This window comes from Zingiber officinale, chromosome 4A (assembly GCF_018446385.1).
Source record: "Zingiber officinale cultivar Zhangliang chromosome 4A, Zo_v1.1, whole genome shotgun sequence".
NCBI lineage: Eukaryota > Viridiplantae > Streptophyta > Magnoliopsida > Zingiberales > Zingiberaceae > Zingiber > Zingiber officinale.
Genome location: NC_055992.1, coordinates 113,088,397 through 113,116,101, shown reverse-complemented (window position 1 = coordinate 113,116,101; position 27,705 = coordinate 113,088,397). Strand labels below are relative to the sequence as shown.

Below are 27,705 nucleotides of genomic sequence, written 5' to 3'. Positions count from 1 at the left end.
ACAAGAAACAAGATGAAGATCAAAGCTGTGATCATTTTCCACAGGAATCTCTTATCAAAACCCATTACCGAAGATTGTTTGATAGATGAATCAAAGAAGAAATATGATTGTAGTTAATGTAAATGCCGTGTATATATAGGAAAGCAGTCATCGAGATGAAGTAGCAAACCATGCATTTGTAAGGAAACAACAAGGAAATTAACCAGATTCGATTTCGCGTTCTCCATTGTGTATTGTGTATTGCAGATTTTAGGAAACTAATTAATTTGAAATTTATTTGCAGGTCGAACCCTTGTAGAATGCATTTTATTTTCTGCATGAGTTTGCAGCTACAAGTAATTGAGTGGAAACGAACAAGAAAAACAGGAAGAAAGACCAAAGTAAACCCTCCTTAAACTGCATTGAAATTCGATAGAAGATCACTGGTGGGCGATTGAAGTGTCTCAGAATGTTTTGATTTTGACTTGTGGCCAGTGGAACAAGATCCCTGACACTCTCAATGGAATGGTAGAATTTGATTTTACCAGTGGTAACTGGTAATTGGTAAAGAACAGATGATGAGATAAGAAGGCACTCAAGGGATAAGGGAGAAGGCAAGGCATGAAAAGATGATGCCATGCCATTAGCTAGCAGCCGAGGTGAAGGACATGGCACCACTGCCATAGTTGCAGGCAAAGGTCGCTTTCTTTCTTTCTTTCTTTCTACTCCTTCACTCCTTGGCACGAAGGGAACAACGTGAAGAAAAAAAGAACATGATTCCAATCCCATCCCTTATCTCCCCCACACTTCACACAATGGCCATCCCATCAAACCCAGGCCACGACATGCTGCTCCAGTCCCCAGCAGAGGCCTTCCTTGTTTCACCAGCAGGGAGCATCTCATCCTTTTTTACTTTCTCACCACGCTCTTTGAAAAATGCAAATGCAGCTCTTGTGATCACTGGCTGCAATGCTAAAAGAGGAAGAGCTCCTACTGGAAAGTACATTACTGCACAGCTTTTTCAACTGCTGCACTCGCTGCAAAACCAGACACTGACCAATTTGTCTACGAGCGTCACATTTTGATTCAGCCTGTTCATGAGTTTTCTCATCGATAACTGTAATCAAAATTGAAATAGGGGAAAATCCTAAATTTTTTTTCATCTCATTTAAATTTATCAAAGTCTAAATTCTGTATGCAGCATTAAATACCTGTTCAGCTGTTCTCCACTCTTCAGCTCCACATTAACTTCTTTCCAGATAAATTTGCAGCCTTTTATGAGACTGCACTGCTCGTAGTCCGAAGTTATATGGTGCAGAATATTAACTTTCCATGGGGGAAGTCTGCAAGCCCACGAGGTAATTTTCAAGCTCAATTCTGATAGATGTTTCTCCATCTTCTTCCAGGTGGATGCTCGACAAAAGCATGCATTATTGTGATGCGTGGTTTCCACTCTCAGTTCACGCATGATCTATAATCATATCTGCTACTCGCCTGTTCTTGAAGTTCTTCCTTGAGACAGCTCACATGATCTGTGTGCCTCGTCAACCTCTGAAACTGGCACAAAGATTTGACCCAACCCAAGTATGCGATGATGGCTCCTAATACGGTGATGAGGGGTCCATCCAGTGGAGGGTCATTGTCACGGTAGGGGTCAAAGGTCAAAATCAGGACGATCAACGTCCCTGAACCAGTGGCCGGTCGGGCGGCCCACTCGCCCGACTGAGATAGAGAAGGTCAAATCTAACATCATCATAGTTCGGTCACATACCAAGCTTCTGACGCTCAAAGAAGTGTGTCGGTAAGGCGCACGCCGAGCGGCCAGCCCTGCTCGGAGTTACATCAAACCTTGGAACCAGCCAAGCGAAGATACGACCGAGCAGATTACAATCAAAGCGGAGCTCGGGCAGTGAGTGGTTGGCTGAGCGACCATCATGCTCGACCCGAGAACGATAGCGTCCGGACGACTGATGCTTGGTCGAACGGCTCACCCATTCGGTCCAGAAACAAACAAAGGGAGGATCTGCGATATCCTTCTAGGGATTCGTGTCACCGACAAATGGCATGATCGACGGCATAGTCAGACATTGGATCGTACGGCGGAAGTTTCCACTGTCACATCAGAGATATACTTGGGTCGTTAAGGTATGGTGTTAGGGACACTTTCCTAACATGTCTTTTCAAGGGAAGCTTTGAGAAGTGTGCACGTCTCGAGGAACGTGCACGCCTCCATCGGGTCGGGGGCAGAAAGGTGATCGGTTGTGCGGCAAGGGTCTCTGGCGGCAGCTCGGCTAAGGAAGGCGTCCGATTGGAGGAAGTGACCTCCGCCGTTGCCAGGATTGCCACGGGAGGGGAAGTGCCTTCTTGCTTAGCGGCCCTCACAACTGAGGTGGCGGAACGAGAGGGTTGGTCCACTCGGCGCCTCTTGCGCCTAATGAGGGGTTCGCCGTCGCCAGAAAACCCGGAGCCCTCGGTCTGGGTGGCAGGTTGTAATCGGTGGTTGGGTGTGGCTCTCCAGGAACTTCGATGCTTGGCGTTTGGTCGGCAACGCCCTCGCCCACAGTGGGCATCTCCCCGCTTTCAGCGAACGTGCCTCATGAGAGTCAACCAGTGTCAGACCTCGGCTCGCCAATTCCTTTGTAGCGGTCGCCTCAACCTCGGCATCCTTAAGCTTTGTAAGGTCGGCCACTCGCGCTCACATCATGACTTCGCCTGCAAGAGAGGAGAAAGAAATCAGTTAGAATCAAAAGAAAGGATCAGATAATGGCGTACCTAAGCCGCTCGGGAGCTTGGTGCGGATCAGGCTCAGACCGAAGATGCACATGATACCTTCCAGCAGCAGCTTGTGAATGCCATATTTTTTATCATCCAGCATGGAGGCAGCATGCAGGTAGTCCGAGCGGCTCTTGTACTTCTTCAAATCAAGTTGGGGTGGTAGGTCGACCTGCCAGCGGGTTCGGAAGCTAGGCCGTTCGAGGAGTCTCATGAACAAGAAATAATCCTTTCAATTTTTGTTGGAAGTGGACATTTTATTGAAAAATACTAAGCTGACTCGAGACTGAAAGAGGAAAGTTCCCAGTTCGGACTACTTGGGATAGTAGAAGTAATGGAAAACTTGAGGGGGCAAAGGAATGTCATGCAGTAGAAACAGCACGACGCCGCCGCACAGCAAGCGAAAAGAATTTGGTACGTGCTGCGGGAGGGGGACACGGAAATAGTTACAGACTTCGATGATGAAGGGGTGGATAGGGAATCGAAGACCGGCCACAAACTGGTCTCGGAATAGGCATATGGTGCCGATTTGCGGGTCATTAGGCCGATCAGACGAAGAAGCCAGAATGACTTCGTGGTCAGAGGGGAGCTCGAAGGCATTTTTGAGACTCTCAACGTCGCCCACATCTAACCGGGTCTCCATGGTGGTGTACCAGAGTCCGGGAGCGGGGTCTGATGGCTGTGAAGAGCTTGTCATTGCCGAAAAGCGAGGAAACAAGGGGTTCGACGAGAAGAAATGGGGATGAAAAATCCAAAACAGACACTGAAAGTTGTGGAGAGATAAAGAAACTACAAAAGGTTGAAAGAGAAAAGGTTCAGGAGAGCTTACGGAAGGAGGAAAAAGGTTGTCGCAGAAGAGTAGGTCGTCGGAACACTGATCACACTCACACAGGAAGTCGCCGGCAGCGCTCGAACACAACGCAAGGGTGGAGACGACGGTGGCTGCGCGAGGTTATAAACCCCTGGCTTGGCCGAGTGGAGCCGTCGGATCTAGGGCGTGGAGCCCGGGATACAGATCTAACCATAGAATGTGAACCGTCAGACGTCACATTAGAGCTTGTCGCTTCGAGCATGCGAAGACTACGACGGTGACACATGGCAATTCCCCATTGGTCCACATTTAATGAGCATCGTTAATAGGCATGGGCACATGCTCGGCCTTAATGAAGGTGATTTGCACGAATTCCCAAGAGATTTGGGTGACGTCAGCCTTAGCCACGCCTTCAAAGACACCGAAGGAGAAAGCCCAAGTACAAACACACGAAGCGCCGATCGACTTCAAGGATCGGTCCTATGGCCAACCGACACTCTTCGGCAGACCAACCAGAGTCCGCCTAGTATCACGGTCGATCGGCCAATTGATCTCAACACTTCTTCTGTCCAGTCAGTCGGACTTGCAGCCTCCTTCGACTAGACTTAAAGGGGAGGCATGTGTGATGTGGTGATGAGGGACCCACCCAGTGGAGTCATTGGCACGATAGAGGTCAAAGGTCAAAGTCAGGGCGCCCCTGAACCAGTGGCCGGTCGGGCGGCCCACTCGCTCGACCAAGATAGAGAAGGTTCGATCCAACATCATCATAGCTCGACCACATACCGAGCTTCTGACGCTCAGAGAAGTGTGTCGGTAAGGTACACGCCGAGCGGTCAGCCTCGCTCGGAGTTACATCAAATCTCGGAACCAGCCAAGCGGAGGTACGACCGAGCAGATTACAATCAAAGCGGAACTCGGGCAGTGAGTGGTTGCCCGAGCGGCCATCCCGCTCGACCTGATAACGATAGCGTCCAGATGATTGATGCTTGGCCGAACGGCTCACCCGCTCGGCTCAGTAACGAACAAAGGGAGGATCTACGATATCCTTCTAGGGGCCCATGCCACCGGTAGATGACATGGTCAGGGAGTGGATCGTACGACGGAAGCTTCCACTATCACGTCAGGGATATGTTCGGGTCGTTAAGGTATGGTGTCAGAGACACTTTCCTGACATGTCTTTTCAGGGGAAGTTTTGAGAAACGTGCACGCCTCGAGGAGTGTGCACGCGCTCCCCCGGAGCCCTATATAAAGGGCTCCAAACTTCAACGGAGGTATGTTGACATTTACTGTAGCCACACTGTTACTTTGTTACTCCGTTTCCTTACTTCCATATCGCCGGTGACTGACTTGAACGTCGGAGGATCATCATCGGAGAACCCCTCCCTAGCCCGGTACTGACGTTGCTATGATTACAGTTCCCTCTAACTCGGAGTCTACGCACGGTCAATAGAAACACCACGTCCTCCCGTATCAATTGCCTCCATTATCTGACAGGATCAACTCCATTTTTCCATCTTTTGTCTCGTACTAATTGAAGATAAATGGCAAAATTACAAATTACAAAAGTTTGGATGTATTCTTAAGCATGCTGATATACTACATGCATGGTTGTAGGACACCTGATTTCTCAAATGTTCAAGTGTGCTTTACCCCGAAACAGACAAAGAAGGAAAAAAAATCATCATTAATATTTTATCAGAATGCATTTTTATCTATAATTTTTACCAAGAAGGATTCTAGATTTGTTCTTGTTTGAACACTTGAAAGATTCAAATGATTGTTTTAGGATGTATGGTTGCTAACTACAAGTGTATTTGAGGTGAAAGAATCATATTGCAGCAATATTTAAACAGTGAAATATGACATTTAATAACAGAAAAGGTGATAAATATTTTTTAAATAAATAGGAGCTTAAAATGTTTAATTAAAATAGCACTTTTTCATATGGTAAAATGCTCAATATATAATCTATTGGGCCATCTATTTAACTTAAAAGACAAAATTGAGAAACTTAAGTTTTGGATTTTTTTGATAAATAGTCAAGAAATTTAGTACCTTGGAATTAGTATATTGCAAATTAGTGAACACATGCAAAAGAGAGTTCAAGATTTGGATGCGACGCCGACCATTGACCAAGCAAAGAAGAGAGAGGGAAAGAAATAACCTCAGTAAAAACACAAAGCCCAAGGTGACCACCTGTTGCCCTCTCGTTTCCTGTTCCTTGTCTCTTACAAGTATAACCCAACGAGGAGAGAAGAGAAGGCACATTGTATTTTGAAAGGGGAAAAAAGAAAATAAAAAACAAAGGCTGGTTTGAAGAGATCATGCAGCAGCACCTCATGCAGATGCAGCCCATGATGGCAGCTTATGCTTCCCCAAATCAAGTCACCACTGATATCATACAGCAGGTGATCCTTTTCCTCCTCAAAGTTCTCTCATTCCTCTGCTGGGATCTGTTTATTGGAGTGTTTTTTGCAGTGCAGTGGGTGTTCATCAGCTTTATATTGAATGTTTGATGGGTGTGCCCTCATGCTGTGTGATTCAGCTTTTGTTTCTCTTTCAAGAGTTTTGTGTGAACTTTCTTCCTTCTCTTGATGTTTGCTTGGCTATCTCAGTTGCTCAAAGTGCAAAACTTTTGTTCCTAATAGGTGAAACAATAGATAATATTCTCTTGTTCTTAAAGTAGTTTTTTCTATATTAGATGATTAAAGTGCAATTTTTTTTGTTACTGATGGTTGAAAAAAAACTCTTTCCAATCTTCTTCTTAAAGTATCTTTTCTTTGTGAGTTGATTAAAGTGCAATATTTTTTTGTTGCTCTTGGATGAAAGTTTGCTGATCTTCTTATGTTCTACTAATCGCTTATGATTTATTTAATATATATATTTTTTACAGTTTTACTGGTAACCAAAAAGTCCTTGGCTTTTGATTTTGGATAAATCGTCGTAGATACACATCCCAAATCTATCTTTCTTAATTCTCTCATAACATAAGACAAGACAAAGTAAGAAGAACATACTGTCTTCTCCATAGGATCCTAAAACTGCTACTGTAACTCTGGTTTCATGCTCTTTTTGCCTATTTGCTTATTTCTAGTTATATTATGACAAAATCCAAATATCATTTTGATATTTGCTTCTTCATACTTCAGTATCTGGATGAGAACAAGCAATTGATTCTGGCTATTCTAGACAACCAAAATACAGGGAAAGCTGAAGAATGTGCTGAGTAAGTTCTTTTTCTTCACTAATTAATTTCATGCGGACATGACCATTTATGAAAGTAAATATAGAACAGCCGGTTTAAGGTTTAATTTTCTCGATGTTCTTGTTCTAGCATAAGTTTTTCCCTTTTTTCCTCTGATTTGTATGCCATCAGAAAGAAAATATTGTGAGATTGGATCATTTACTATATTACATATTGCATTTCAGTATGTCTAGCTAAGTTTGCTAGCTGCTAGGAACTTAATTAATCAGACTTCAATAGGATCTTGTTAGATCCTATTGAAATATTGACAAACATCTCATCTCCTATTGCAGAAACCAAGCAAAACTTCAAAGGAACCTCATGTACCTCGCTGCCATCGCAGACAGTCAACAAGCTCCGACCCTGACTCAGGTATGCATCATTGCCGTCGACTCTTGCTAAATCCTTCAACTGGAAAATCTATAGTTGAGAGATACGCAATTATTTGATGACGACTGACGATGAGCATGTCTGTTCATTGTTTTATCAGTTTCCTCCGAATAGTATGATGCAGTCTGGCCCTCGATACATGCCACACCAGGCAGCCCAGCAGCTGACTCCTCAGTCCCTCTTGGCGGCCAGAACCTCCATGCTCTATCAGCAGTCGCCGATTTCTTCTTTGCAGCAGCAAGCAGCGCTGCATGGGCAGCTAGGAGCGAGCAGTGGCTTCAACATCCTCCATGGCGAAGCGAGTGTGGGATTCCCCGACTTCGGCCGCGGCAATTCATCGAAGCAGGAAGGTGGGAGTGCATTGTCGGCGGAAGGTCGCGGCGGGAACTCAGCGAGGCAGAGTGGCGACGGCACGGAGTCTCTCTACTTGAAGGGCTCGGAGGAGGAAGGCAACTAGTAATTAGTATAAAAAGCTTGATAGATGTTAAAAATGGCAGACTTGTTACTACTCCTTTTAAGTAGATGGGTGTTTCGAACGGTTATTCCGGGTTGCGTTGTAGGTTTTTCACTTTTTTTGTTGACGCCTATGCTGTCTCAATCTGCAATAAATTCTGTGTTGATCTTTGGGTGTGCTCGACGACTTCTTTGAGAAAGAAAACAAGTTTTAGCATTCAATTTTTCAAAAAGAGAGTGAGAGTCCTTGATAGATCTCATTTTTTATTTATTTGAAAAAAGAGAAAATTTTCAGTATCAAATTATATCTAAATCATGGAAAAGCTCACGGAATGGAAATAACGAGCATCACAATTATTGTGAGAAATGGAAATGATAAAAAAAGATGAAATTTTTAATCAAACGAAAAATTGTAATTGACGCATATTAAAATAGCCATTCATGCTAGCCACAACTGAACTCGACCGATTAAGCATACGTACTCAATGAATCTTCAAATCGTTCAACATTTTGAATCAACGAGAAAAGAGGACAAAATATTTCTACTATATACTTGCTTGGCTCAATAGTCTAAAAGTCCAGTCAGTATGTGACGCACAAACAAATAGATCAAAACAAAACCAAGTAACACTTCACATCAATCACTCTTCAACTCGACTAAACTCGTGTGCGCGCGCGTGTTATGAGTTATCAGGATCACATAACGTCGATTTATTTATCGACTTCAGACACTGACCAATGTGGACTGACAGAAGTACTACTATCGATAAACTAGACAAACGGCAGCTTCTGAGAAATTTGGTGTTGCAAACATCCTGAGAAAATAGCAAAAGATTAACGTATAAGAGAATGAAGCTCGAAAAAAATGGAAATAAAAGTTAAGCTGAATACATGTTACATCTCCATTTAACTAAGGATAAATACAAATGATATTAAGACTGATTGGAAACACGAATCGAGGTTAAGACTGAAACAAATGCAAAGCAAAGGATGGGTGAAATTATATACAGCACACATTCAAAATACTTTTAGTGGCCACCTATTCTGGTTTGCTGAGATGAAAGAAGGGGAAATGATAGCAGTTTCAGAAATATATTATGCAATTAGTGCGTTGCTGAATCAGCAGGTGCATGATGCAGCTGTCATTGTGACACTATGACACAGCCAAACATTAAAATTAGCAAACATTGGAAGAATCACATTGCCATGAAAAGAAATGGCCTGGAACTATGGATGGAGGAGCACCCCCACAAGTGATAATGACTTGAGGTTTGTTACCATTTCACCTTGTGAAATCCCCCGAGTGTTACTGAGTGTTTATGATCGAGCCTTGAACAGTCAGTTTGAGGTGTGTTGGCATGTAGATAGTAGGTTGATCATGGATAATGAGAAAAAAAAAAAGGTGACTTGTGCCAATTTCTAAATGCATAAGGTGTTCTTACTAGTTCAACAACTATCACGGTTCGCTATTAGAGTGTGCTACGCAAGAGCAATTCAGACCAAAATGGGTAGATATTTCAAAAGAAGAAAAATAAATAAATAAGAAGAGAGAGAGAGATTTCAATCTTAATATTGCATTAAGGGTATAACTTTATTTCAAAGGAGTGAGTGATAAGAATATATAAACAACAAAAAAAGGATAAATTACTTAAAACAATTTGATCTGTGTACTTTGAAAATTTGCAGTTCCATCAGATGAACAACCAGTCAAACTGTAGCCATTGCATGCCTCGTGTGAAAATATCTAGCCTTGTGCAAAGCATTTGCAGGTTTGGATAGAAATGAATTATCTACACCCGACCCACATTTTCTCTCTATTCCTAAATCCAAACAATAAAATTATTCAATTCTTAATGGGAAAGTTGTGTTATCGCAATAACCTTACATGAATGAAATGCCTACAAATGATGTGATGATGCATCATGTTGGCTAAATCCCCAAAAAAGGTCAGATTACCTAAAATTATCAGTGTTTATCTCTGCTATTTTTGTTACTTGGCAAAAGTTTTTTTTGGAGGGGTAAATGAATTGATATTATTTTTTCCAAGTTCCATAAATACTTTTAACATTCCTTGAAGGAAAGTGAAGGATTACTCAGTGCTATAATATTGAGAAAATCAACCGCTATATTTAGTGAGTAATGAGATTGCCAATGTTTCCATTTAGAAAAATAAATAAAAAATCAGAGTATCCTTTATAATGTAATAAAGAACTAGAATCGATTAGAACATGCATCATAACCAATATAAGGAATTGCAATTAAGCTAAACCATGAAGTACTGAAAGATAAATGATGGTTCATCAAATAACTAAAATTGTTATCGTTCAAGGACAGTTTATTACTCTTATTCCAAGAATCAAAATGTTTTTGCTCATGAACGACTAGCCTAAGAGCAATTGCAAGTTGATCTACCACTGACGGAAAAAAAAGGCTCCATGCCCATTACACTTAAACATGAAAAATTGGCATTCTTAAAGAAGCCATTGCCTATCTTCTCATCAGAAATCAATTTCATGAATTTCAATTGTATCAACTACCAAACATGATTAAATGACCAATGATGCCAATTCACATGGCACGAAATAAAAAGATCCAAGAACAGAACATTAGCAAATAGAAAATGGTATCTTTCATGAAAATTATACAAGCATTACCAAGATTAAACTTGCAGTGCTTATCTTCGTTCATCACAAAATCGTTGCAAATGATTGCATATTCTTGACAAGTATAGTTAAAAATGAAAAAAGAATCAGAGAGAAATGCACCTACTTTTTAGTACTTCATCATCCGGCTGCTGTTGAGTATCGATCCAAGAGTTCCCAAGACAGCAAAAGCCAGAAGGGGGCTGACATCGAGGGTATCAAAGACTGGAGGGATGATGTTCCTGAAGAGATTGAGGTAAGGATCGCATAGATCCCTAATTGCAGAAAGGGGCTGGCGATCCCAAGGAATGTTGGGGAACCAACTCAGCAGCACCCTAACCATCAACACCCCGCTGTAGATGTCAAGCCACTTCGCCATCCCTGCGGCCACCACCGTGAGCGGGGTGTTGAGGTATCCCGACGGCCGCGCCACTCGACGAGCAGCGAAGAAGAGGGGGCCCACAGCCCAGGCCAGGTTCCCCTGGAGAGATCGAAGTTGTGCTTGCTCCTCCAGGGAGGGAACAGCCTGAGCAGCGGCCCGCTGGGCGAGGCGGCGGATGAAGGAGAGGATGACTTCGGAGACGGAGAAGGCAAAGGCGAAGAGAGAGGAAAGAGTCCGGGTAGAGTCAGAGAGGAGGGACGAGGAAGGCGGAGGAGCGATGACGGCGCGTGGACGAAGAGAAGCCGGTGCTCTTCGCAGAGGTGGAAGCCCGACGCGGAGGGAACCGTGGGCCGGACCATTTGAAGGGAAACGGACAAGGGACGGAGTTGCAGATGCGTGACGGAGGAGGAAGAGGCGAAGATTAGGGCTCGCCGAGGCGGTGGAGGCGGCGGCGGAGGTGGCTACGGAGACGACCGAGGCCATCGTTGAAATCAACGCTCGATCTGCTCGAGGTAGAAGAAAAGAGTACCGGAGAGAAATAAAGGCCGATCAACAGTTGGGATTATATGTAGATAAAATACGGACGGATGGGATATAGATTGGGAATTCATAATTAAGCCGCTAAAATCTGCTGGGCCGGGCCCAATCTGCTAGACCGAGTTAAACACAATCGAGCCAGTCGCCAAATTTGATCGAGTTAATGTTTATTTGAAGGACTAGGACAATATAGCAACGATTTTCATGAAAAAATTTAGTGTTCAATATACTTAAACAACTTATTAAATAAAATTAAACATATACATAAATATATATTAAATTTATTAATATTCATAAATAAAAAATATGAGCCGTTGAGAATAATGACCAATTGTATTCTTTAATAAACTTTTTCTCAAATTTATAAATAAACTTTTTATCAAATTTATAAATAAATAAATTTTCTAAACAAATAAATACATTTTTAATATCAAATTTATTAACTAATAAAAAAATTAAAAATATAAAAAAAAATAAACAATCAAATAAATAACCTTGAAATAAGACCTTTAAAATATCATAACTAACTAAACTCAAGCTAAATTTGAGTAAGCTTGAGTTAAAAAAAATGTAAACAGCTATCTTAAAACAACTTAAATAAGTGTAAAAATATGTGTAAGTCTTTATTATATTCATATATTTTTTAAATTTATAAATATATATATATTTTTTTGGAACATCTTTAAGTCAAAATTAATTGATGATATTTTTGGAATCATTTAATCGGCAGTTTTGAACACTTGATTTTGAATCAAGATTGAATTTATTTAATTCTTTATAATTATTTAATCTGTTCTATCATACTTGTGACAATAAAATAGAAGAACTCTACCACAATTATATGTTGGATTAAGTAGCACATGATAAGGGAAGAATGAATCATGTGATTTTTAAAAACTTATTTTTTTCTATTTTGAAAATAAAGTGCGCAACGGAAAACTAATAAGAGAAAATGAAAAAATAAGCAAAAGAGCACATGTTCAATTTTATTTGGTTTGGAGCTTTCAATAACTCTTACTTTAAGATTCAGGTCTCACGGATCTATCGACGGGTAATCCACTAAGTACCCTTTTTAGAGAGAATTGAGTATAAAAAGAATCGGAGAAGTGTAACACAGTACACTTCCCGATTGCAGAAATTAAGTACAGTAATTAACTTTGTTGTCAAACACTGTTTGTAATCGGTCAACTCGAGCTCGGTGTTTGGGCGGCTTCTCAATGACAAGCGGGCGTAGTAGAGTTGTAGCAAGGCAGCTGCAGGAAGCCGAAGCAGTCGGAAAACCAATCGGACGCCTCAGAAGCTCGTAGAGAAGGTGTATCTTGAAGCTTGGTCAAGACATCCTTATAAAGGATGTGGAAGGTGTCTTCCAAAGTCTTGAAGGTGCCTCCAACCTGTAAAGTTTGATCTTAAACTTGTTACTTCTTATCTGCAACGAAATCTGAATTTTATCCTTCGGAAGGCACCTTCCATAACACCAAATGCGCCTTTCATGAACAATATGAATGCGCCTTCCAATGCTTGAAGGCACGTCGGGTACTGTTCACCTGAGGCCTTTTCGTGCCTTTTGCCTTGCAAGTTAGGTTAGTCCAACCCGATAATATCTAACATGCAAAATACATTGGCACAATAATGATGAGATTAATTTATGACTTAGACCCTATCTTCCATATCATAATCTAGTTAGAGTCTCAATTTAGATTTTCGAAATGGACCTAAATTGAACTGACGTCTATTGTCCCCTCAACCAGGAGGTGTCATCACTTAGTCACTTTTCTCTAGTGATTTATCTTTACTTACCGTGTGTCAAGTTATTCCTTGACGTCAATCTGACCCACCATGTTTTCCTACCGAAATCGTACATCTGGACTTTGCCACTTGGGAATCACAAATCCCGATCTCCTACCGAAATCACACATATGGACTTCACTACTCGGGAATCGAACATCCTGACTGGACTTTCTGCCTAGTGTCAGGTCCTTTTTGCACATGAGGAGTTTGGTGCGACTAAGCTTGAGAAGCTCATCCTAGGGCTCGGATCGTTGAGACGGTGAAGGATGATGTGGAAGGCATCCGAGGGATCGCCGGACGAGGAGCAATCGAGTGGAGCCAAGGGAAGTGGACTTCAAGACAATGCGAAGGATGCATGAAGAAGAGCCGTGAGCTCAATTGTATCTGAGGGATGAAGGCCGAGCAAGAGGATTTCAAATGGCAACTTCGGAAAGGATGAGTGTGAGTGTATAATCAGGACCAGTCGACTAATGGAAGTTGCAGTCAACTGACCAGTCGACTTGTAGTTTTACCAGTCAACTAGTAAGTGACTGTTGACATTCTGTGAAGTAGCCGTTGGCTACATCCAACGGTAGCACCAGTCGACTGATAAAAATGTCAATCGACCGGTGCACAAGAAATGAGTTATCTTGAGATCAACTCTTTCTCTCTATTTATAGGAAGCTTGGGGCATTGAAGGAGATTACTGATCTTATTGCATACTCCTAGTTCTTGTCTCCAAACTTCTAAGTCTACTCTTCCACTCCAAACCTAAGTTTCATCTTGTAAAGAGGAATAGAGCATTGTGAGAGGTTTGCTCCACCGAGAAAGAGAAAGCTCTAGCCGGAGATTACCGGGGACTAATCCACCGAAAGATTGAGGGTTCGTCCACTTCAAGGATAAGCCGTGGAGTAGGAGCAAGTAATCTCCGAACCACGTTACATCAATCGTGTTAGAGTTTGTATTCTTATTTGCTTGTATTGTTTTAGTTCAATTTTGCTTGCGTAACTAACCTTGTAGAAAGAATAATGACTTGGGGTGCAAGCTATTCAACTCCCCTTTCTAGTCGACCATCGATTTTCAACACTCTTGATCCGTCAAGTTAGTCTACCTCAAACACTCGACAACAAGGTTAGAATACTATAACATCTAACTTAACTCACTTGTCATTCTTCAAAACATGAGTTAGACCCAAATTGTATTAACAATTTTCGTCTTTTTGATGTAATGACAATCTGGGTTAGAGTTAAGAAAAGATATAAAAAAATAACAATTTATTCAAGAGAAAAAAACTTAAGAAAGATCAATTAATTGCTATTTTTTTCTCTTGATTATTTCAGGGTTAAGATTTTTAAGTTGAAGATATAGTTTATCGTTTTCTTACTTAACCGTTACCCTCCCCCTTTATCATTCCCTCCCCCTTTATCATTCATCAAAAAATAATAAAGATGGGTATAGTATATTGCAAATAGATAAGCAAGTAATAATTAGTGCAATGTAAAAAAAAAAAAAATACTTGCAGGTTATTGAAAAGATTTTAGTATAATTTTTGAAGTCATTTTAAAAAAAATTGTTCAAATGATTTTCAACATTTTGAAAATTGATTTTGCCATATAAACCATTTGTAAACTAAATTTTGCAAATTGTCGTGGAATTCACCATTTGATCAATGCATGACAACGGGTAATAATCCTTCGGGCAATCCTTATTCAGATCTCGGAAGTCAATGCAGACCCGTCATTTATTGTCTAGCTTGAAAACTAGCACTACATTAGCTAGCCAGCTCAAGAATTGTACTTCGCGTATGTGGCCGACCTCCAATAGTTTTTCTACCTCCGTTTGGATTATTTGATTTTGCTTTGAGCTGAAGTCTCTTTTCATTTGTTTAACTGGCCTGACATCCGGTCAAATGTGTAGCACGTGCTGCGCTATGTTTGGTAAAATGCTCGGGAGCTCGTGCGTCGCCCATGCGAACACATCATAATTTTGCTTAAGACAGGCAACCAACTCCTTTTCTGTCATCAGGTCGGCGGCTATGAAAATAGTAGCCTCCGGCAGGCTAGAATGAACTTGAACTTTTTCTTTCTTGACATAGACCAGAGCGGAAGGCTCCTCTAAGATTACATTTAACTCTAGTCGTTGGGACTTCCGAGCGGCTTTCGACTCGGTCTTAACCATTTGGATATAACATCGTTGTAATGACTCGGCCCCTCGGCACATTTGGCGGTCCATTTGGCGACCCCTTATATCGTCGACTGTCGACCCTCGGTCATGCCGTTACTCACTAGGACTTTCCACCCCTGGCCAGTGGATTTTTGCCTTCCCCAAGACGAACTCTAGACCTCTAGGCTTAAGTACTAGAGTTTATAAATCCTGGTAGCCAAGTGAGCGCCACCAGGATTCATAAACTCTAGTACTTAAGTCTGGAGGTCTAGAGTTCGAATCCTGGAGAAGGCAAAAATCCACTGGCCAGGGGTGGATAATCCTAGTGAGTAACGGCACGGTCGATGGTCGACGACATAAGGTGTCGCCAAATGGACCGCCAAATGGGTCGAGGGGCTGGGTCATTACAATAAAAGGCGCTTTTTTATTGTAACGACCCGGTCCCTTAGGCGGCCCAACTGGTAACCCCTTATGTCGTCGACCGAAACCCCTCGGCCGTGCCGTTACTCACTAGGTCTTCCCACTCTTGGCCAGTGGATTTTTGCCTTCCCCAGGATTCGAACTCTAGACCTCCAGGCTAAGTACTAGAGTTTATGAATCCTGGTAGCCAAGTGAGCGCTATTGAATTAAATTATAATTTAATTAGAAACTGGATTTATTTAATTAAGGGAATTTATTGAATTAAATTATAATTTAATTATATATATTTTTTTAAAAAATATTTAATTAAGGATATTTATTTTGCTAATTGTAATTATTCATTGGATTTAATTAAAAGTTTATTTACATAAATAGACCTAATTAAGGAAATTTAGAGTATTGAATTATATTAATAAAATAGTAAGATATAAATATATAAAGAGCGTTTGGTTTGCATCGTTTTCATTTTCATTTTCTGGAAAACACGTGTTTTCTAGAAAATAGAAAATGACTTTTTGTCATTCTCTGTTTTTCTAAAAAATGCAAGCTATTTTTTTAGAAAATAAGAACGAAAAACGCAAACCAACTACCATTTTTTAGAAAACGTGTATTTTTTAGAAAATAAAAATGGAAAACACGCGTATCAAACATATCCTTACTATTTATAACCTATAGTATAAATGTTATATTGACTATTACAAGAATAATAATAATAAAAATATACGATCAAAATAACGTGTAGATAATAACTAGGAGATTATAATACAATAATATATGAAATGAATAAAAATAGATAAGATATTATATATAATATAAATTATAAAAGAAAATAGGATAGAGATAACGTTAGATAATAAGTAGGAATAATATGTGAATTATATAAGATAAATACATATATGGATATGAATCTTTATAAAGACTTAGTATAACAAATAACTTAATTGATCAGAAAAATAGGATAGAGATAAAGTTAGATAATAAATAGAAATAATATATGGATTATATAAGATAAATATATATATATATATATATATATATATATATATATATATATATGGATATGAATTTTTATAAAGACTTAGTATAACAAATAAATTAATTGATAGAATTTACACAAAGTCCTAATCTTTCTCCTCTTTAAAACCCTACTTTCAAAAGTTTTAGGGGATTTTTGGCCGGCCATAAGAAGCTCCATTCTTCTCATCATTCTTCACTGGTCCTAGAGCTCCACGGGAAGACAAAGAAGGGAAAAATCGAAGGCATGTTCCTAACCTTATTTAATGCTCTAGTTAGTTCTATAATTTTATAGAATTAGGATCGTAGCACTCTTGATGCATTAATTAAATTATATGTACACCACATCTAAATTAGTGCATATAACCTATGGAGGTATGGTTTGGTACCGTTGATGAAAAATTGCCCCTGCTAGCTTGCATTCTCCTTTTTGCTAGTTGCTTCCATGAAAATTTAATTCCTCTTTCCATGGTTCAAGTTTTGGCATGCAAAACATAATTACGTCTTTTGTGATCTATGGTAAAAGGGTATGCACGTGTGGTTCGGTTTCAATACTTTAGTATGTTAATGATGCTTAATGGAAATTATATGCATGTGTGGGTTATAAAGGGGTATGCATGTGTGGCACGGTTTCAATCCTTTATTATGTTAATGATGCTCAATGGAAATTATATGCATGTGTGGATTATAGAGGGTATGCAGATGTGGTTTCGGTTTCATTGCTTTGGTATTATAGGGAGGTTTTTATGGAAGTTATATGCACGTTATTCACTATTTAGAATGATATGCGCCGTGTGTGTAGGAATTCGAAATCCATATGATTTGGAATTTTGTATGCTAGTTGTTGGATATAATAAGGTGCTATGGGTGTTTACGAGCATAAAAACAATTTCTATAAGTAAGTAGTTTGATCAATAATTTATGTTACGATACTGCTACGATACTGCTACGTGCAGGGGCGTAGCCAGCAATATTTTTTCTGGTGGGCACTGGGCAAAGTATTTTTACATATTAATTTGAACTTCACATAATAAAAATAAAAGAAACTAAATAAACATACCGAATTCTTATTTCAGCCGTATTTTGCGATTTTTCAATACATCAAATTTGTTTATGATAAATTCTGTATCAATACCTGAAGCAATATCCCTCTCTATATAAACAACCATGGTATTGGCCATAAGGTCATTTTCCATTTTATTACGAAGTGGCGTCTTAATGAGTTTCATCCCTAAAAAGGCTTGTTCTGTAGTTGCTGTAGAAACTGGAAGAGTCAAAACCAATCGAACCAACCTATCAATCAAAAGATAGATAACTGACTTTGTCGTTCTGGCCAATGTTTGGCACAAATGATGCAAAGAATTAAGATTCTGAAACTGCGCATGACGCGGTGTATCGAATTTATAATGATCTAATTCTCTCTCCAAATCTCCTCTTTCTTCTAGATTGAAATCATAGTAGTAAAATTTATCAACAAGAGAACAAATGTCAGGCAGAGAAAATGATTTGAATCCATCAATGGGACTCAAAGCATTACTGAGAGTAAGAAGTTCTATTGTGCCCTCTGGAAATCTTTCATTCAATTCCATCAATTGAAAATCTATTACTGCATTAAATATTTCAAAATGATAGTGATCATGGACTGTTATATTGTTTTTCTGCTGGCAAGAACGTTTTGTACCTCGTGTGTAGCAATCATCAAAGTCTGGCACCTCAACATCATTGCTTTCACAAAACTTCAACACACTCCAAAGAAATCCTTCCCATCTATCATCTCGGATCTGTTGAAGATTTAGTCTAGTAGTAGAAACCAAATTTATAGCATTCAAAATATCTATGTCATTCTTTTGTAATGTCTGACACAACTTATCTGATATTCCCAAAACTTCATGCATCAGAAATAATACAAATACAAAGTCAAATGATTTTATATCCAAGAAACAGTCACTATATGAGATGAATGGATCCATCATATAGTTGTAGCAACTACAACTAAAATCTTTTCTATAAAAAATCTTATTTATGGAAATAATCTTATTTATGGGTTGGGTTGTGAAGCAAAAATAAAGTGATGTAGATAAATGAAAGGATGAGAGAAAGAAAGAACAAAAATATCAATGATATATGATTCCAATATGTATGGTCTATGAATTACCGTCGACAAGATCTTGAAGAAGTGTACTCACTGAACCAAACAAACCAATGAATCTCCTAACATAGTTGAAATGTGAACTCCAACGAGTAGCTCCAGCTCGTACCAAAGAACAATATTGATTAGATCCAGTACCAGTGTCAATTTCTCCCAATTTTATCAAATCATTAATTTCAACTTTTCGGATAGATTTCAATTGAAACTGACGTTTAGCAGATGAACCAACAAAATTAATAGCCGAAGTTAATGTTGAAAAGAAATGCCACACATCATGCACCTCTTTAGAAATTGCAACTAAAGCAAGTTGTAGTCTATGAGCAAAACAATGAATATAATAAGCATGTGGAGAATCTTTAAGAAATAAAGCCTGGAGTCCATTCCATTCCCCACGCATATTACTTGCGCCATCATAGCCTTGCCCGCTTAGATTTTTAGTTAATAGATTGTATTGGTTGAATACATTGCATATCTCTTTTTTCAAAGTTAATGCACTTGTATTTTCAACGTGAACAACTTCAAAAAATCGTTCTCTAATGAACCCATCCCAATCAACATATCTTAAAATGATAGCCATTTGTTCTTTACTTGACTCATCAATTGCTTCATCAACGAGGATACAAAACTTGGCTTCTCCAATTTCTGCACGAATTTTATCCCTCACAATATCAGCAATAATTTTCAAAATCTCTCTTTGAATTTCTGGTGATGTGTACTTTGCATTTTTAGATGCTTTTTCCAAAGTACTACCAATTTCTGGATTCATTCTTCCCAACAAAGCTACCAATTCCAAATAATTTCCACGGTTTTTAGAGGCAACTGATTCATCATGACCCCTAAAAGCACAACCTTGCATAGCAAGAAACTTCACACTTTCTATGGACACCTTTAAGAGCAACCGATTTTGCTCAATTTGCTTAGAAGATTGTTTTTCTAATCTTCTATCAATATGCTGATCAAGATTTTTCAAATCTCCCCATTTTCGCATGGCAAAGCTATGTCTTGAATTCCCATCTCCTTCATGTCTCTTGAATGGACAATTTTTACAATTAACTCTTTTCCAATTTTTAAATCCCGTGACAGTGAATGTGTCAAATTGTGCTGAGTTAGTGTCAAAAACATAGCAAGGGAAACAAAATGCACTTTGTTTCTCAATAGAAAATTCAAGCCAAGGATATTTTTTAAACCAAGAAGATTGGAATCTACGCTTTTGACCTTCACATTCAGTAAAAGGATAATCATATATAGGTTGAATTGGCCCTTTATCAATATATGCTCTTCTTACCTCATCTTGAAGTTCAATGGGATGTTGTAAAATTGGGATGCGAATTCCAGGATAAGAAACATATTGCAAATTGTTACTCGAATTCGGAAGCGGTTCATCAAGAGTCTCATTTTCAAGTCTTGGTCTTTTAGTAGATGCTGGTTCTGAAATACAAGACGATATGTTATTTGGCCCATTTAAATCACTTGTTGATTCATCATTCTTCTTTATGAAGAAATCAAAGATTTTTTGATTCTTCATTGTAATATTTCACCTGTAATCAAAATAAATTTTGTAAGTCTAAATTATTTAAGCTAATTCAATTCAAATTGCAAATTCTTTACTTTTTTTTTAACCTATAATATAAGTTCAATTAAAAAGAATCAGCACAATTATAAATATAAAATAACAAGTAAAATCATTTTTCAAAAATAATTTTTTAAAAAATACACTTCGAACATGTGGGAAGCTAACAAATGAAACATATTTGTCTACATTTTCAAATATGAAGATAAAAATTTCAACCGTACACAACATTTTCAAATTTCAACCCTAAAAATTTTCACAAATTTATCTTCTTTGAACAAATATAAACTAGATATCAATGTTTACATTTTCAATCCTAAATATTAGAAATTTTAAAATCCCCAATGTTTAATTTCAACCCTAGAAAATAAAAATCTTAATATATTCACATAATATTTAAAAAAACGTAATCTATATACTATGTAATTGATTATACTATTATATATAAATAAAATCGAAACACAAACCTAAGAGAATTTTAGTTTCTTCAAACTTTTCCAAGCCGCCACTTCTTTGTGAATGATTTAGGGTTTAGTGACTTTAGTCGGTGGCTTTAATGCTTTATCTAATAATGATTTAATAATCAGCTATTAATAACCTAGGCCTTGAATTGGGCTTTAAAAATGAATGGGTTTGATTTAATAATTACAACTGGGCTTTAAATATATATACCTAGGCTTAAAATTTTAAAATTTCTGCTGGGCTTGTGCCCAGCTTTGCCCATATAATTCTCCGCCCCTGGCTACGTGCAACTAGGCCACCACAGCAATAAGTTTATAAGCACGCATGCAAATATGCTCAAGTCATGTTCATGCTTATGCTATGCTTATGGTTTTGTTATGTATATGTTCATATTTTGTTCACTTTATGTTCATGTTTATGTTCTTGTTTATATAGTTACATGGTTGAGTGTGACCGGCATCCTTAGCTCGGGAACTCAACAAAATTCTTTGTAGTCAAGTGTGACCGGTGTCCTTAGCCCGGGAGCTCACCAATTTTACATGGTTGAGTGTGACCGGTGTCCTTAGTCCGGGAGCTCGCCAAATCTACGTGGTCGAATGTGACCGGTGTCCTTAGCCCGAGAGCTCGCCAAATTTACGTAGTTGAGTGTGACTAGTGTCCTTAGCCCGAGAGCTCACCAAATTTACGTGGTTGAGTGTGACCGGTGTCCTCAGCCCGGGAGCTCACCAAATCTAAGTGGTCGAGTGTGACCGGTGTCCTCAGCCCGGGAGCTCACCAAATCTATGTGGTCGAGTGTGACCGGTGTCCTTAGCCCAAGAGCTCACCAAAACCTACGCGGTTGAGTGCGACAGGTGCCCTTAGCCCAGGAGCTCACCAAATTTACGTGGTTGAGTGTGACCGGTGTCCTCAGCCCGGGAGCTCACCAAAACTACGTGGTTGAGTGCGACCGGTGCCCTTAGCCAGGGAGCTCACCAAATTTACGTGGTTGAGTGTGACCGGTGTCCTCAGCCTGGGAGCTCACCAAATTTACGTGGTTGAGTGTGATCGGTGTCCTCAGCCCGGGAGCTCACAAAATCTACGTGGTTGAGTGTGACCGGTGTCCTTAGCCCGGGAGCTCACCAAAACCTACGCGGTTGAGTGTGACCGATGTCCTTAGCCCGGGAGCTCACCAAATCTACGTGGTCAAGTGTGACTGGTGTCCTCAGCCCGGGAGCTCACCAAATCTACGTGGTCAAGTGTGACTGGTGTCCTCAGCCCGGGAGCTCACCAAAATTCTAAGTGGTTGAGCGTGACCGGTGTCCTTAGCCCGGGAGCTCGCCAAACTATGTAGTGGAGTGCGATCGGTGGCCTTAGCCCGGGAGCTCCCTAACTCTATGTGATTATGATCTTTTCCATATTTAGCTTATTTACATGCTTATGCCTATGCTTATATACATACTCATGATTGCATCTATTTTCCTGCTTAGTTTATTTACATACTCATGCTTATGTTGTTCATCCATAGTATATATGTTATGCCATGAAAGTACGCTTATGCCTATGTTTATATACATGCTCATGATCATGTTTAATCATGCTTAGTTTATTACATGTTTATGCTTATGTTCTATTCATCTGTAGTATGTACATTTATGTCATGCAAGTATGCTTATGCCTATGTTTATATACATGCTCATGATCATGTTTAATCATGCTTAGTTTATTACATGTTTATACTTATGTCCTATTCATCTGTAGTATGTACATTTATGTCATGCAAGTATGCTTATGCCTATGTTTATACGCATGCTCCTAGGTGTATCTCTTTTATACTTAGCTTATGTACATGCTTAGGATTATGTTTATACTTGTATGCCTATGTAGACGTCTATGCTCATGTCCATGATATGCCAGTAGGTAAGTCCTAAGCTACCTAGCATGTGGTTCCCTCAGTACACTAGGTTATAGATGCTAACTATAGCATGACACAGGTTTGAACATGCTGAGTCTCTTGACTCACAAATTATACTTTTTTTCATATATTGAGACAACGAGACAGGAGGTATTAACCAGTGAACCAACTCGGAACAAGGGCAATACAACCCGAAGACCATCCAGATTAAATTCTGTATTTTGCTATGTTTACCTTCGAACCGTCTATGTAATTTGAACTAAGAGACCTTTATGGAAGTAAGAATAAGTGACGTCCACAGTTTATGTTTTATTATGTGTTTTTAAAAAAAAACTAGGGGCATTACAATCGTTGAGCGGCCAATTGGTCGCCCTTCACTTCACCGACCGAGTTCTCGATGGAGAACTTGATCTTTTGGCAAAAGGTGGAGATAACCGTTCGAAATTCATTCAACGTCAGTCCACTCAGTATGACATTATAGGTGGACGGCGCATCCACCACAATAAAATTCATCGTCCTTATCCTCCTGAGTGGCTCCTCCCCTAGGGATATGGCTAACCAGACTTAGTTGATCTACAAAACTTTGTTGCTGATGAACCCGTATAAGGGAGTCATCATGCGCTGTAACTCCCTCCGGTTGCTTTGTAGCTGATCGAACACCTTTTTAAAGATGATATTCATCGAGCTACCTGTATCTATAAAAGTACAATGAATATTATAGTTAGCAATTACTGCTTTGATAATCAGGGCGTTGTCATGAGGAACCTCCACTCCCTCTAAGTCTCGAGGATCGAAACTAATCTTCGGTCCTTCTGCTGCTGCTTTACTACACCCGACGGTGTGGATTTCCAGGAACTGGACATGTGATTTCCGGCCTCAATTGGAGTCGTCATTCGTCAAGCCTCCCGCGATCATTCTTATGTCGCCCCGGGCGGCATTGTGGCAGTTCTCTTCTTCTCGAGCCGATGTGCGTGGTCGCTCAGTCGATGTCAATGCTCTTTGGTTCTGAGTTGGCTATCAATGTTCTTCATTTGACGGCCTTCTATTTTTATGTCGCACTCCTAATTGACTACAATGGTGTCAGTCAGAAGAGGGGGACTGGTGGTGTGATCTTGGTGAGGTCGCTCGACGGGGCTTCGGCTTGAGATGGTAGCAGTCTTTGGTGTTGTGCGTCATCACTCGATGAAAAGAGCAGACGAGCGGCGTCCATTGTCGTCTCTTAGTGGGTCTCGTCCGCTCATCTTCCACATGTTGGACCGCATGGGTCTGAAGTTCGGGTTGTGACTGTGTAACTCCTGCTCCGGGGCCCCTTCGGTGGCAGGTGAGTATGAGCCTCTTGGCACTTCGGGATGGTTGACAGCTCAGGGATCACTTCCCTCCTCTGAGCTGCTTGGGCTTCATCCACATTGATGTACTAGGTAGCTCATCCAAGCAAATGACCGAAGTCCTTGGGGGACCTTCGGATGAGCGAACGGAAGAATTTGACATCTAACAGTCCTTGTGAGTATACCTGACCCCGAGCAAGTTGTCGGGCTAGTTTCGGTTCCTTAAGTGCAAAACTGACAGACTGCCGGTTAATTGTCAGTTCAACAAGTTTTTTTTTACCATTGGAACCTCTAGTTAACCGGCGGTTCCTAGCCGTTGAGAGAGGAGTGGGAGATTTTTTTTGGGTATTTTTTTCATTGATTAGGATCATTTGACTATTTTTTAATCAATGGCTATGATTTAGTGTCGGTTACTATCCAAACTCTATAAATAGAGAGCTCATTTCATCATTTTCACATACATCTTCTTTACTCTTAATCTCAATTTTGTATTTTATATATGTTTTCGTCTTCATTTCCACGCACTTTCGTTTCTAATTTTCAATTACAATGGAAGGAGGTCGTGGAGGTGCATCATCTCAAGCTCGGAAGGGAAAGAAAATAGTGAATTTGCAGGAGGAGGACTCCAACATTCAATCCACCAATGATGAGATCAAGTACCTTCCAAATCTAACACCCGAAACACAAGGAAGTACCGATGTAATTACTTCTAAGATTTAGAAAATTTCTCCTCTAAAGTCTTCTATTTTCACTAAACATTTGAGAAGGTCACTCTTTCGTTGGGAGAAATGCGTGCAAAATGTAAGCACTGCAATGCTTCCTATAAATTCTAAGCCAGTGGTGACTATGGGTCATTGAAACGACATGTAAAAACAAAGCACCCAACGGAATATGGACTCAACCATTCTCAAATATAATTAGCAAAATTTTCTTCAACTAGCGGTAGTATTGATTCTGGTTTATTTTTATATTCAGATAATAAATTAAGAGAAGCATTAGCTAAATTTATTTCCATAGAATATCTTTCTTTTAGTTTTGGATCTAAATGCATATTTAAAGATTTTTATAAAAAATCTCTTAATCCATGTACTAAACGTATTCCTAGGACTACACTTACTTGTACAATTAAAAAATTAATAAATAAAGAAAAAAAAGAATTTAATTGATAAATTTAGTAATCCATATATGGATGCGACTTACCATTGGATCGATAACTCTTGGAACCTCCAAAAAATATTATTAGCTTATAGAGTTTTTGATAAATCACATAATACTCATAACATCGCATAATAAATTATTATGTTTAATTTTAGAAGAAAATGGATTAACTCATAAAATATTTTCAATATCAGTAGATAATACTAGTTCTAATACCGCTTGTATAGATGATCTAAAATTTGTTTGTCAACTTATTATTGGTGGTTTATTTTTTTTATATTCATTATGTATGTTATGTTTTAAATTTATGTGTTTAAGATGGATTAAAAATTTTAGAAAATTATAGTAAACTAATTAGAATTGTAATTTCTTATTTATGATCTTATCCATCTGTAATGAAATAATGACATAGGTTTTGTAAAACTAATGGAATGAGACCTAACAAATTTTCACGTGGTGTACCAATACGTTGGAATTCAACATACCAATTATTACAAGATTTATTTTAATATAAAGAATTATTATGTTCATTTTTTACACAAAATACTAATACTAATATATATTTATTTTCACAACAATAGAATATTTGTAGTAGTATTTGTGAAATTTTAAAAATATTTAATGATGCAACTGAATAACTTTCCAGTGTTTATTATCTATCTACTCAATTAGTTTTAGAAAATTTTTCTAATATAATATTAATTTTAAATGAACATATTAATAATGAATCTTTATCTTTTTGCATCTTAGCTATGAAAACTAAATGAGAAAAATATTTTTATTTTATTCTTGAAATTTATTTATTCTTCTTCTCCTGATCCAGTTAATATTATATATAATGTTAGAATTTATTTATATGATATTTATAATCAATATTATGTAAAATATGGAACACAAATTAATATTTCTGAAATATAACAAACTACTAGTAATAATTTAAAACTTATAAAAGCACAATTTTTATTAAAAGAACGAACGAAATGTCCACGAGGATTCTCAAGTTCTACATAGGAACTTGAGAATTATTTTATGACTTCTTTTGATTTTAATGAAGCAGATAGTGAAAATTTTAATATCTTAAAATGATGGTCACGGAAGGCTTAAAACTTTCTCATCCTCTCAGTGATCACCAAAGAAATTTTAGCTTGTCCAGTATCAACTGTTGTTGTGGAGTATATGTTCAGTGTCAGCGGCAATATATTAGATGAATGACGATAAACTTTGTCTCCCGACTCATTAGAAGCCAAAGCATTACTGGATGATTGGACCAAAGCCGAGAAAAGAATTCAAATAATGCAACTTTTAGATGACGAAGTTGAAGATTTTGATACCGAAGGAATGAATACAACAGGAACAGGAAATGAAAGTGAGTGATAGGGTAAAAGGATAAAAATGTAAAAGAATTACATGGGCTCTGATTCCCCTATACCCTAAGGGGATACGTAGGTAATTTAAATAAATGCAAGCCCTTTTTTAAAATAAATTTTAATTTCTAATTTTTAATTTTTAATTTTTTTAATATAATAATCTTGAACTGTGGCGAACCATGCAGAACCGTGAACCGTCAGTTCCGAACCGTGAACCGTAACAATTTTGGGTGGTTAAGGTTATGAGTCGACCTGTTAGAAACCGATGGTTCCGAACCATCGAATCGTCAGTTCCGAACCGTGGTCAAGTCTACTTTTGAGAATGAACTCACAAGGATCTCTGGAGTGGCCAATGAGACTTCTATAACTACCTGATTAAACCTAGAGATGTAGGCTCACAGTGCTTCATTAGGCCCCTGCTTCACCGCGAACAATTGACATTCATCTTCTGATAGCAGTGACTGCTCGCGAAATGTTGTAGGAATGTGCTCAGAAGTCTTTGAAACTGCATATAGACCCGATCGACAGTCGCCTAAACCACCTCTAGGTCGATACGGAGAGCGTGATGAGAAACACTCGGCATTTGACCCTGACGATGTATTGATGGAGTGTGGCTATATTGTTGAACTTGATTAGATAGTACGCAGGATTAGTTGCCCCCGTGTACTCTCCAATCATCAATGATGTGTAATGTCGTGGCAGTTGATCATCCAAGATTGCCATAGAGAATTGCCTGTTTATTCGTTTGGGGGAGTCATCGAGCTTAGGCGCTTTACCCCTCCGCTCGTTTACAATAGACGCCTCATCTAAAGAGGATCCTCATGCCCTATCAGTTGGTCCCTTGGCGACCGACTAGAGGAGGGTGAATAGCCTGCATAAAAAATAAACCCTTCTCGACTTTATAGCTATATTAAAATAAACACTTGCATAAAAAGAAAACTAATCAAATAAAGAAGAGGCTCAGAGATTTTACTTGGTTACAACCGGAGATGTGTTAATCCAAGGAAGACGAAAAGCTCACTAAACAATCTCCTTCGGGTGGAGAAGCCTCTTACAACAGTTAACACACTCAATTACAAAATAAGACTAAAGAAGAGTCAATTACAAGTGTTGTTCCGACCTTCTAGGACTAGGGCTGTATTTATAGCCCTGGTCGGGTGCCTGGAAGGGTTCCAGGCACCTGGATGGAGATAGAATTTTATCTCCGTC

At 39.0% G+C, this 27,705-nt stretch overlaps 3 protein-coding genes across 3 annotated transcripts; 1 reads left to right on the top strand and 2 right to left on the bottom strand.

Moving 5' to 3' along the window:
• Positions 1-5,546: 5,546 nt before the first annotated feature.
• LOC121970622 (GRF-interacting factor 1-like) lies at positions 5,547-7,830 on the top strand. The gene is made up of 4 exons (XM_042521442.1): positions 5,547-5,970; positions 6,712-6,788; positions 7,100-7,178; positions 7,297-7,830. The coding sequence occupies exons 1-4, from the start codon at positions 5,887-5,889 to the stop codon at positions 7,651-7,653; spliced, it is 597 nt and encodes a 198-aa protein (XP_042377376.1). The 5' UTR covers positions 5,547-5,886; the 3' UTR covers positions 7,654-7,830.
• A 346-nt stretch (positions 7,831-8,176) lies between these two features.
• Positions 8,177-11,222, bottom strand: LOC121970620 (ylmG homolog protein 1-2, chloroplastic-like). Its single transcript, XM_042521441.1, has 2 exons — positions 10,419-11,222; positions 8,177-8,464 (listed from the first exon to the last, which is right to left on the bottom strand). The coding sequence occupies exon 1, from the start codon at positions 11,154-11,156 to the stop codon at positions 10,422-10,424; it is 735 nt and encodes a 244-aa protein (XP_042377375.1). The 5' UTR covers positions 11,157-11,222; the 3' UTR covers positions 8,177-8,464; positions 10,419-10,421.
• Positions 11,223-17,641: 6,419 nt separating this feature from the next.
• On the bottom strand, positions 17,642-20,248 carry LOC121972638 (zinc finger MYM-type protein 1-like). The gene is made up of 3 exons (XM_042524289.1): positions 19,004-20,248; positions 18,256-18,355; positions 17,642-18,180 (listed from the first exon to the last, which is right to left on the bottom strand). Exons 1-3 carry the CDS (start codon positions 20,246-20,248, stop codon positions 17,642-17,644), a joined length of 1,884 nt encoding a protein of 627 aa, XP_042380223.1.
• Between the last annotated feature and the right edge of the window lie 7,457 nt (positions 20,249-27,705).

Bases quoted from the DNA above. Each gene is read 5' to 3' on its own strand.
- LOC121970622 (XM_042521442.1), top strand. From the start codon at position 5,887: ATGCAGCAGCACCTCATGCAGATGCAGCCCATGATGGCAGCTTATGCT. The intron at 5,971-6,711 runs GTGATCCTTTTC...TTCATACTTCAG, and splicing joins CCACTGATATCATACAGCAG to TATCTGGATGAGAACAAGCA. The intron at 7,179-7,296 runs GTATGCATCATT...TTGTTTTATCAG, and splicing joins AAGCTCCGACCCTGACTCAG to TTTCCTCCGAATAGTATGAT.
- LOC121970620 (XM_042521441.1), bottom strand. From the start codon at position 11,156: ATGGCCTCGGTCGTCTCCGTAGCCACCTCCGCCGCCGCCTCCACCGCC.
- LOC121972638 (XM_042524289.1), bottom strand. From the start codon at position 20,248: ATGAAGAATCAAAAAATCTTTGATTTCTTCATAAAGAAGAATGATGAA. The intron at 18,356-19,003 runs GTGCATGATGTG...AATCTTCAACAG, and splicing joins TAGTTGCAATTTCTAAAGAG to ATCCGAGATGATAGATGGGA. The intron at 18,181-18,255 runs GTACAAAACGTT...TATTTAATGCAG, and splicing joins TGATGATTGCTACACACGAG to TAATAGATTTTCAATTGATG.